At 55.4% G+C, this 10,540-nt stretch overlaps 1 protein-coding gene across 1 annotated transcript in view; it reads right to left on the minus strand.

Moving 5' to 3' along the window:
• Positions 1–4,419: 4,419 nt before the first annotated feature.
• Positions 4,420–10,540, minus strand: part of TNNI1 (troponin I type 1 (skeletal, slow)) — a 7,714-nt gene continuing 1,593 nt past the window's right edge. The window contains 5 exon segments of the mRNA XM_004685495.1: positions 4,420–4,527; positions 5,442–5,618; positions 6,695–6,784; positions 8,621–8,752; positions 9,289–9,330. Of these exon segments, the coding sequence (XP_004685552.1) occupies positions 4,420–4,527; positions 5,442–5,618; positions 6,695–6,784; positions 8,621–8,752; positions 9,289–9,330 (549 nt within the window).

The raw sequence follows: 10,540 nt of genomic DNA on the forward strand, positions 1-10,540 counted from the left end.
CTCCCAGGGCACCTGGGCAGGTGGGTGAAATGCCTGTGGAGCGTTGGAAACTTGGGACACGAAGAGCCAATCAGGGGAACTGCATCTGGGGAGCACAGGTGTATGGAGGCACCTTGGTGTCCCTCACACTCACAGCAACCCCCAAATACAGGCCTAGCCTCCCTCTGGCTTGCCACGTGCAGGCACACACGCTCCTGCACAAACATCTGCACACAGACACTTCAGCCGGGAGCCCCTCCGCAGAGCTTCTGCCCTGGCACCCAGGTGAGGCCTGCTCCTCTCCTGAACCTGGAGCAAAGGACCAGGTCACCCAACTTGTGCCAGCCAGGGACAAGGCCAGTGGTTGGCACCGGGACCAGACAGGGTACTGAGCCAGGCCCAGAGATAAGCCACCTTCTCAAGTCCCCGGCCTCTGCCTGTGGCCTGGGAGAGCAAAGAGCTCGGCCCACACCCAGCTCTCTTAGTAAACCAGGCCAGTTAGGCTGTAACCTTGAACAAGTCACATTTCCTCTCAGCTTCCAGGTATTGACTCCTTACTCAGGCCAGTGTGGGGTTATAGGGGCTCTCGCTGCTCAGCCCCAGGGGGCCCCGAAGGTGCCTGCATGGGGAGAGAGAGAATAACCTTGCCCCGCACCGCCAGCAAAGGGCCCGTAGGCTGCAGGGTGGGAGATTTTGAGGAGAACCCCAGTGGGGTCAGGAGGAGGCTGCCAGTGTGCTGGTCCCAGCAACCTGTCCCAGCTTGGTCACCCACCTGGAACAAAACCACCCCCTGGCTGCCCAGCCCAGAGCCCCGCGGGGAGGCTGACTCACTTTGTAGGGGGCCATTAGGGCTAATGTTTAACTGGGCTCCTCCTGCAGCACAGCACTTTACCCCCAACAGCTGCAGCCCTGGGCTGCCCAGCCACGAGGTGCTGCCCCTTGGGTGCCGGACCACTGGGCTTGGGGCGGGGAGACGTCCATGGGGAGAAAGACAGCCAGGGCCTCCAAGGGCTCTGGGACAGTCAGTGTGCCGCAGAGGGGCGTTCTGCCAGCCGAGGAGGGGGGAGCCCCAGCCCCTCTCAACGCAGAGGGGGTACTCACACAACTGGGGTTTGCAGCTCACTTGCATGATGGGGAACTCCCCAGACCCGAGGGCTGATTGGACCCTGGCGAGGCAAGTCTGATCCCAGAAAAGGGCACCCCCGAAATACAGGTTGCCCTGGATTCCAACTGCAGCTCCGCAGCTATCAACCACCTGTAACTTCAGAGGAGTTAGTGAAAGTCCCAGGGATTCCACCTCCTCATCTGTCAACCTGAGATAACAGCATCTACTTTTGAGGTTTTGCGAGAACGTAATGATACGATTCTGACAAAGCATCCGATGTTATTATGATTACAATAGTGACAGAGTCTGGCCTCTGACAGGCTGCGGGTTCTATCTTGGGCCTCCTTTGCTGGCTGTGAGACCGAGGGGCGTCCCTAACCTCTTTGGCCTCACCTTTCCATCTGTGGAATGGGAACAGGGTCGTCCCTTCCCCACAGGTTTGTCAGGATTAAACGAGTGGATTAAGGTGCGTGGACAGCGCAGGCATGGAGTGTGTGCGCTGGGTGGCCATCTCCTCCCAGAGAGGGGACTGGAATGAAATCGGGGTTCTCAGGTCCCCAGGGCCCAGCCCCAGCCCCATTCATGGCTACACACACACACCCATCCCCACCCCACCCCTCCCCGCCCAGACGACCCTGTAACTCCCACAGTCTGCCCTCCCTGATGGCTCTACACTGCAGCCTCACAGGAAGCAGCTCAGGCCTGGCCCTGCCCAGGAGGCCTTTGGAGGGGCTTCCTGAGGGACCTTGCCGGTCTCCCCTCCCCCAGCTCTCTGCACTCAAGGTTGTGTTCTGAGTAAGCTCCGGAAAGGTGTCCCGCTTTTATGGAGCAGGGCGGAGACCCTAACCATCTGCCAGGGCTGCAAGTTAACAGTCAACTAGCAGGCAATCAAGATTTGGCTTCGGAACTTGAGGCAGACACTATCAAAGGGCCCAGAAGAGGCACAGTCAGAGGACCTGGACCCAAGCCAGCTGGGAGGAGCCTGGGAGCCAGGGAAGGGTGGGTTTCTGAGGCTGCCTGAGCAGGGAGCCCAACCCAGTCCTCTATGGCACAAACTGGCTCTGTCGGTTCTCCAGCTTTGAGGAAGAGGTTGGGGGTGACTGGGTGTGTCTTGCTGAGGGTTTGCTGGGCGATAGGAGTTGCGCTTTTGCACCTTTCTGTCCGCTGGACTGTTTGCAGCAAGCAGCCTGGACAGAGATGCCTCCCTACTGCATCCCAGAAGCCCTCCCGCGAGGGGCTGGCAGGCAGGACCCATGACCCAGGGAGTAGCCAACTCTGCACTTTGCACCCACCTGCTGGCATTTATGGCAGAGGGTGCAGAGGGCAGAGTGGGGGCTGACTGCGCTGGTGGAAGGGGCTTCTCACGCAGCTTAGACTCTGCTCAGTCCTGGGATAACCAGAGGTCCAGGTCCGGGGCCAGCCACCTCCTTTGTAGATAAGCTGGGGAATCCCCACAACACCCCTGAAAAGACAGCCTGGCCCACAGCTTTGACCTCTGATCCACAGTAGTCACTCTCCTCTGGGGTCTCAGGGAGGCGTGAGAGGCTGCTCCCCACCTCACCTTTCTACCCTGCAAGTTCATGCCCCTCGCCAGGATTTGAGCCCAGGTGGCGGTGGGATGGAGAAAGGGCCTGACATGAAAGAAGGACAACTGGCAGCCCAAACCCAACGAAAGAATCAGCCTTGGGGTGCATGACCAGCCCAGACTGTAAAGGGAAAATAAATGGGAGGATCATGCAGGGGGAGAGGAGGACCTGAAGCACTGGGGAACAGGAGAGCGAAGGAGCCCCCTGGTGGCCAGACTTAGATCTTCAAGGAGTCCTTCCTGGCTGGGCCTGGGTTCTGGGCCACCTGCCCTGTTCCTGCAGGACCCCATGGAGGGTTGAAAGTAGCCTGACCGCTTAACCCTGAACAGCCTGGCACATCCAGGGGGAACAGAGGGAGGAGACCCAGGTTTGCAGCAGGACAGTGTGACGTCAGGCAGGCCAGGGGCTCTGAATGAAGAGGCCCATCTTGATGACAGGTTGGGGCTGTTTCAGTGGTCAGGGCTTGGGGAGCCTGGGGTCTGGGTGGTGTGTGTGTGCTGTGTGATGCTACCAACCTTAGCAGGAGGGGCCCAGGGGGAACTTCTTGGTCGGTTGCCAGTTCCTTAGCCCTCCATTCCAGCCACAAGCTCCTGCTGGGAGCCCAGAATGACCCCAGCTTTCCCTCTGAGCACCCAAGGCAGTGACACAGACGAGCAGAGCAGCACTCTAGGTTTTTAATGGGGAGGCTGTGACACCGTGCACCCACACACAGACAGCGGGGAGCAGGCGCACGAGGCTGGGGTGGGTGCTCTCACGTCCTGGTCCTCAGCGTGGCCGCTCAGGGAGGCCCAGGGAGCCTCCCGCTTGGGTGAGGTCTTCAGTAAGGGTCACGCTGGCCGTTCTCTCTCTTGCATGTCTGTTTATCCCAATTCCAAAGTAATTCAGGTTGGAGGGGAAAGGTAAGGCAGGCTGGGATGCAGACAGATGGGGCCTGATAGTGGAGCATGAAGCAAGAGCCCAGACACAGTGAGGCAAGCAGGCTGCGGGACAAAGCAGCACAGCATGTGTTCCTTGTCCTGTGTGGGGGTAGGGCTCCCTCAGTTACCTGCGGCATGGTCTCAGCTTCTCACCCCTCCCCTCCCACCACCATCCCCAGCGGCTCCTGGAGCCTCACGTTCTAGGCTCAGGGCTCCAAGTTCCCCCAGGCAACCCTCCGGATGCCCTCCACACCGGGGGTCCTCCAGGACTGGCCAACTTCCCCCTCTGGGCTTTTTGCATCATCTGCCCTCTAACACACGCTCCTTAACCACCTTTTGAATGTCACTTCCTCAAGAAAGCCCTCCCTGACTGTCTCCAGCAGACCCTGGCCTTCATGCTCCCTGCAGCTCCAAAGTGGCTAATTTTGCCACTCTGTCCATCAGTTTCCTCACGAAATGGGTGGTCTTTGCAAGGATCACCTAATCTGGTGGCTCTCCAGTTCTTTCATAGAATAAAGAGCCGGCTGTCCCAAAGTTTCCCCTTCAGTGAGGCCAGCTGAGGCCAGATTATTCGCTGCCAGGTGGTACCTGCATGGCTGGTGTCAGGACCACAGTGGAGAGCTTTAATTCATATACCCTCATTTTATAGATGAGGGGAGCAAATCATGCCCAAGCTCTTACGGTGCTAGAGGTAGTCCTGAGCTCACCATCCCCTGCACCACGCCAGGCCCAACCCCCCAGCCCTTGTCCCGGTTCTCAGATATCCTTAGGCTCCCAGTTATCTTTAGACTTTGAGGGGCTGTAGGAGAGAAGAGCTGGTCTCCAGTTACCTCTACTGTGAGGTCGGAGACTTGGCAGCATCAAACATCTTCTTCCGGCCTTCCATCCCGGACATGGCTTCCACGTTCTTCCTCCAGTCGCCCACCTCCACGGGCCGCTCCTGTGGGCAGAACACACACACACACACACACACGTCAGCAACTCCAGGCCAAGAGGATGGCCAGGCCCCTCCAAGCAGGAGAGAAAGAGGGTGATGGGGAATCAGCCTCTTCAAAAGACAGGGAGAGGAGACACCCTGGCCCTGCTGGTGAGATCACAGGACACAGCCCGAGAGGGGACACCAGGCAGGCAGAGGACCCCCGGGAAGGAGGGGGCCTCAGGGTTAGGAGCGGTAGTGACTGTGCTGGAGTTACAGCCCCTTCCCACCCCGTGAACCACAGCCCAGGCGTAGCTCCTGGGCCCAACCCAGGAGGGTCAGATGCTCAGCAGCGCCAGCCCTGTCCCTTCCCGGAGGACAGCATCTTTCTGATTTGGCTCATTTTCCATTCCATCAGCAGTGGTGGCCACCTCTCCTTGGGTCAGAGATCACATCTTTCATCCATGCTCCCCACAGAGCCTATCAGCTGAATAGCATGAATGTTGTGCGTCTAGTCAGCTTGAGTAACAGCTGCCAGAAGGTGACTGAACTCTGTTCTCTAACTTCAGTGCCCTGGCGCCCTGGGGCCACAATGGCCAGCCATCTTCCCCCCACAGTGACCAAGCACAGCTGTCCCCCAGTCGCCTAGTGCCACAGTCTCCTGATGCTGTGCCCAGGGCCTCCACTGTATCCGTGGTCTACTTCCTTTGTCCTGGTTCCTTCCTCAGACTGAGTAGGCCTGAGAGGAGGGAGCAAGCAAGTCTTCAGTCTCCCCAAACAGAACGATAAGCCTTCCTCACTGGTCTCTCGGGAGGCTCTAGAATGTTCTAACAGGCTGACTGTCTGCCAGGAGACATGCTGGGTCTGTGTGAAGGCACGTGAGGGAGTTGCAGGTGGAGGCTGGACAGGGTGAGAGGTTCTGAGGGAGGGGCCCTCACCTTCTCAGTGTCTTCCTTCTTCACAGACTTCAGGTTGGCCCGAAGGTCCATAGACACCTTGTGCTTGGAGCCCAGCAGGGCCCTGAGCATGGCATCCGCTGAGACCCGGACCCTGCGCAGGGGCGGGCGCTTGAACTTCCCACGGAGATCCAGCACCTTCAGTTTCAGGTCCTTGATCTGCAGGTGAGCAGGGACAAGGACTCACTGGAGGGGTGCTGTCACAAGGATCTCAGACTTCCAGCCACACCTATACCCCGGATCCTGCAGCCTCCAGGTTGGCGTACCATCCCCACCTGTAACCCCTTTGCAAGCAGCCTCCACACATTTGTGGGTGATGGCTTTGCTCACAAAGCCCGCCAGCGCCCTAGCACAACAGCGCCATAGCTCAGTACCAGTGTGGTTTGGGAGCCCTGTTCGGAGTTTGGGCTGCTTGCTTTATTTCCTTCTCCTAACCCCCCTGCCTGTCCCAACTGTGACTTCACAGCCTCATTGAGGGCACAGCCTTGGTTCAGCAAAGCAGTTAATGTTCCAGATCCCAGACCTGGGGGGACTTTCAGAATGTGCTTGCTGGGGGTAATTTGGGGAAATAAGTGATTCCACAAATCATCCTGGTGGGGACAGGTGACATGGAGAGGATGTGGTTTCTGATGTCCGTTCCCACCCCTCATCTCTGCTTAAACAAGGCCCACGAGTCGCTCACAGCAGCGAGTCACACAGCCTCCCCCCGCCCCCCACATTCTGCCACTTCCCCCTGGAGAAAGATCTGGATGAAGCTAAGGCCCCACACCCAGGGAACACCAAGCACTAGCTTGAAGATCAGAGACCAGTGCTGTGTGGCCTGGGCTGAGTTACTCAGCCTCTCTGAACTTCAGAGCCCTCTTTTGTCAAGGGCAGGTAATCACAGCACCTCCTGCATCCACAGGTGCATAGGGAGGATCAAAGGACAGAGGACACATGAAAGCCCTTCACAGAGGATGTTATTAGCAAATGTGTGATTACTTGTGTGGGTGAATAAAGAAGGCAGCTCTGTTAGACGAAAGAGCACAGGTGGCAATATGGGAGGAAGTCAGAGTTTTTCATCTGTGTGATTATCCTCTCTGCTCCTCTCCACTGTGGGCTGGAGGATGGGACCAGGGCTTTCTGCTGAGTGGCCATCTCCCAGACCCTGCACCACCCAGGCCATCCCTACCCCACCCAAACCCTCACCCCACACACACCTACTCCGACCTTGCCCTGCCCGGGCTTGGGCTCACCTCTCTGCTGTTGTGCAGGCATTTGGCTTCGATGTCATATCTCTCCTCATCCACCACCTCCACCTTGGCGTGCAGCTCCCGGCACAGCTCCTGGCGAAGCAGGGCCAACCGGGAGGAGATGGGGGTGAGGGGTTGGGGGGCGGGTAGAGCCCCTCAGTCTCCAGCCTCCCTCCAAGTCCTTGGTCTCCGCCGCCGCCCCCAAGCCCCTTCGCAAGACCAGTGCTCTGGAGAGACGTCACGCCCCTTAGCGCTGAGGCTCAAGGGTCCCCTTTTCCATTCTGAGTGTCTTTAGTTAATTAGAAAAGTTTTCTTATGTAAAAATAATATGTAAAGAAATGGTAAAAGCCACTTGAAACAGAAAGAATGAAATGAAAATAACTAGAGATGGTACTGCCTGAAGAGAGCCCCTGGTGGCATTTCAGTAGACCTTGTCTCCTCTCTGCAGTCACCAGCGTTCAAACAATTGCCAGTGTCTAAGAACACTGCAGGTCCCCACCTGTACAAACACTGCACAGGCCATCTGTAAACACCCCAGAGCACAATGGCTATTTTTAAGCAGCTTAAAAGTGTTTCTTAAAAAAAAATGTATCGCAAACTTAAATCTGAAACATAAAACCATAAAATGTCTGGGGAAAAGAGCATGGATCAAAAAATAACTGAACTACATGATGTTTTAGACATTTGTTTGCCAAAAGATATTTTAAGTAAATAACATCATTTATCTTTTAAGGATTTGTGTATAGAATGTATATAAGAATTGTCAAAGTAATAGATCAAAGATTTGAGATACACAGGTAGGGAAAAAATAGGTACAAGAAAAGATGCTAAGCTTGATTAATCATCAAGGAATGCCAAGTGAAACCACAATGTGAACCATCTCATCTATCTGATGGCTAAATAATAAAACTGACCACATCAAGTGTTGGCGGAGATGCCTATCAAATGGAACTCTCGAATGCTCCCTGTGGTAATGTTTTAGAAAACGATTTGACAGTTTCTTAAGTTAAATGCACACTAGCCCTATGATCCCCTCCTAGAAAGCCTGTGTCCATCAAAGACATCTTTGTTTGCAACAACCCCAAACTAAGAGCCACCTAAATGTTTACAAAATGGAGAAATACTTTGCAGGGTATGTCCATACAAAAAAAAAAAAAAAGGAATGAACTATTAAAAAAGAAAATAAAGGTCCTCTCTGGTGGCGCAACAGGTTAAAGCACAGCACTATGAAGCTCTCCGCAGCCACTGCAGCACACTTGTTCAATCCCCAGCCAGGGAGGTGGCCCACATGGCTCAGCAGTCCTCTCCTGACCCACTCGCTGTTCCCCTCAGCAGTGTGCTTCATCAGTCATCCTGTACTGCTCCCCACTTTGTCTCTGGTGAATCCTCTCACCCCCACACCTCACCTCTGGCCTGTGCCCAGTTCTTATATGCATAAGTAAATAAATCTTTTTTAAAAAAGAAAATAATACATTTATTTATGTGCAATTACTGGAACTTTTTCAGTGGTTGGGACAATGGCATTAAGCTAAAAAGGGGTTATTAAGATTAAATTGCCAAACATTTGTGAACAAACTTTGTATATGTGGAATCTTTGACCTCTGTGGAGATTTGCAAAGACTGAGTCCTCAAGCTACTGAATGTTTTTTTTTTTTCAAGTGCTAAAAAATTAAACCAAGCTGTTTAAAAGAGAGAGAGAGAGAGAGGAAGAGAGAGAGAGAGAGCTGGGCCCATCTCCAGAGGCAGGCCAGGCAAATCTTGGACAAACGGAGCATTCCAAGCCCTACCACTCCCCACTTGAAGTGACAAAGCTTGGAGCCAGGGTTAAGTCAGGCTCCTGCAACTTGGCCCTGGGGTCACCCACTGGATCCCTCAAGCTCTCTAGCTCCCTCACTCCCAGTTGCCCACCCCCAAGTCCACAAGGCTCACCTGCAGGGCACGGAGGGACAGGCCTCGGGTCTGCAGCGTGGGGATGCGCTCTGCCAGGTAGCGGGCCTTCTCAGCCTCACGCTCCTCATGCTCCAGCTCCCAGCATTCTTTGGCCTTGGCCAGCATCAGGCTCTGCACCCAACAGAGCCAAGTGAGAGTGGGACAGGGGCCCTCGAGTTCCCCACGCACATCAGGGCCTGCTTGGACAGTGAACCCCAGGCAGGGTGAGCTCTGGCCTCAGCGGGCTCAGGAGGCCTATGAGTGTCCCTACATGTCATCACCCAGATGGGGCAGCCCTGTGAGCAAAACGGGTGCCATGTGGACTGGCACCGTGGCAGCAGCCAGGCCATGTGGGAACCCCACCCCAGGAACACACCCCTCTGGCGCCCTGACGGTATTTCTCCATAGTCCTCTTCTCTGACCCACTTCTCAGTTGTTTCAGCCCAGAGTCCAAAGAGAAAACTTACCAAGTTAAATGAGCACCTTTGCCCCAGGCCGATCCACCTTAGCTGCTCACTGCCTTCTCAGGAACCCCCAGGGCACCTTAGTCCCTTGGCCTCCTCATCACCCTTGGCTGCCTTGTGGGGGCCCTCCACACCCCTCTGCACCCCTCAGAGTCTGCCCTGCCTCCTCCAACTCCCACCCCAGGGCCGGTGCCCAGCGGTCACCTTCAGCATGAGTTTGCGGGATGCGGTGATCTTGGACTTTCTCTGAGGGGAGAAGCGGGAGAGATGGGTGAGGCAGAGGTTGCAGAACTGAAAATCTGGTTTCACCAGGATGTGTGCCCGTCAGGGGACAGTCATCACCCACACGCCTCACCTTGGAGTCCCTCCTTGTGGTTTAAACCCTCAGGTTCCTAGAATGGCTGCAGTCAGCCCCCCTGGCCTGGAGCGGAAGCCCTCACTTCCAATTCAAGGCCCAGCTACTGGTGCATTCTCACAAAGCGTGGGGCTCCCGTTCTCCTCTGGGCCCCCCTCCTCGTCTGTAAGCAAGGACGCTGAGACCCGCCTCACTTGGGTCAAAGTTATCACAAACGAGATCATGGGTGTGCAAACCCTCTGTAGTGGGAGGCGGAGGCAAGATGCCCGCTTAGCATTCTGGGTGGTGATGAGGGACACCCCTCGACCTGTCACATCAGAGAGCAAACTTTGAATTTCCTGAATAAAGAAACATCTTTCCAGACACGAATCTTGTCTTGGTATTAATACCGCCCTCGTCCATCTTCCTGATGCAAAGTCACTCTGCTTATTCAAAGTACCAACCACGTCTTGCCAGTTGGACATGTTCTCAGTCTCCACTCCCGGAGTGATCCCCTCCAGAGGTGGAGGTGAGGAGGCCCTTTGGCCCTAATAAGTGAGACCCTGATGCCTGAGCACACGTGTGTCTTCTCGCCTTCGCTCCATAGGATTCTTCCAGTGTGGAGGGTAGAAGTAGTTTGAGGGAGCAGTTTTCTCAAGAAAATGAATGACTGTAGTAAGCAGGACTGGTGTGTCTAAGTTGACCCCTCTGAGCAGCCTGTCTCCTTCATCATAACCCCAGTTTGGATCCAGTTTGGGTCAGATCAATGTGAGGGGGGATCCCCCTCTCACTACAGAAACACCCACCCTCAGCCCCTCACTGTGATGGCCCCGGGGCAAGTGTCTCTTGCACTGTCTCCCACCACTTGGCCCTCAACCACGGGACTCACTTTAATATGAGCCTCGACGAAACTTAGACACTCACTGGGAAGGGTATAGCTGAGTCTCACTGCATCCATGCCCCTCAGGGGTGCTGCTACTACCCAGTCTTGCCCCCTGAGCACAGCCCCCACCCATGCTGTACACGGCTGTGCTCTCAGCAGCCTGGGTAAATCTGGATCGAACAGGGTCAGGGTTATCCAAGACTTGCGGGGGTCTAAGGAGACCTCCTTCAATGTTGGAT

The sequence above is a fragment of the Condylura cristata genome, unplaced genomic scaffold (genome assembly GCF_000260355.1).
Source record: "Condylura cristata isolate star-nosed mole 26May11 unplaced genomic scaffold, ConCri1.0 scaffold00018, whole genome shotgun sequence".
In the NCBI taxonomy this organism is placed as follows: domain Eukaryota; kingdom Metazoa; phylum Chordata; class Mammalia; order Eulipotyphla; family Talpidae; genus Condylura; species Condylura cristata.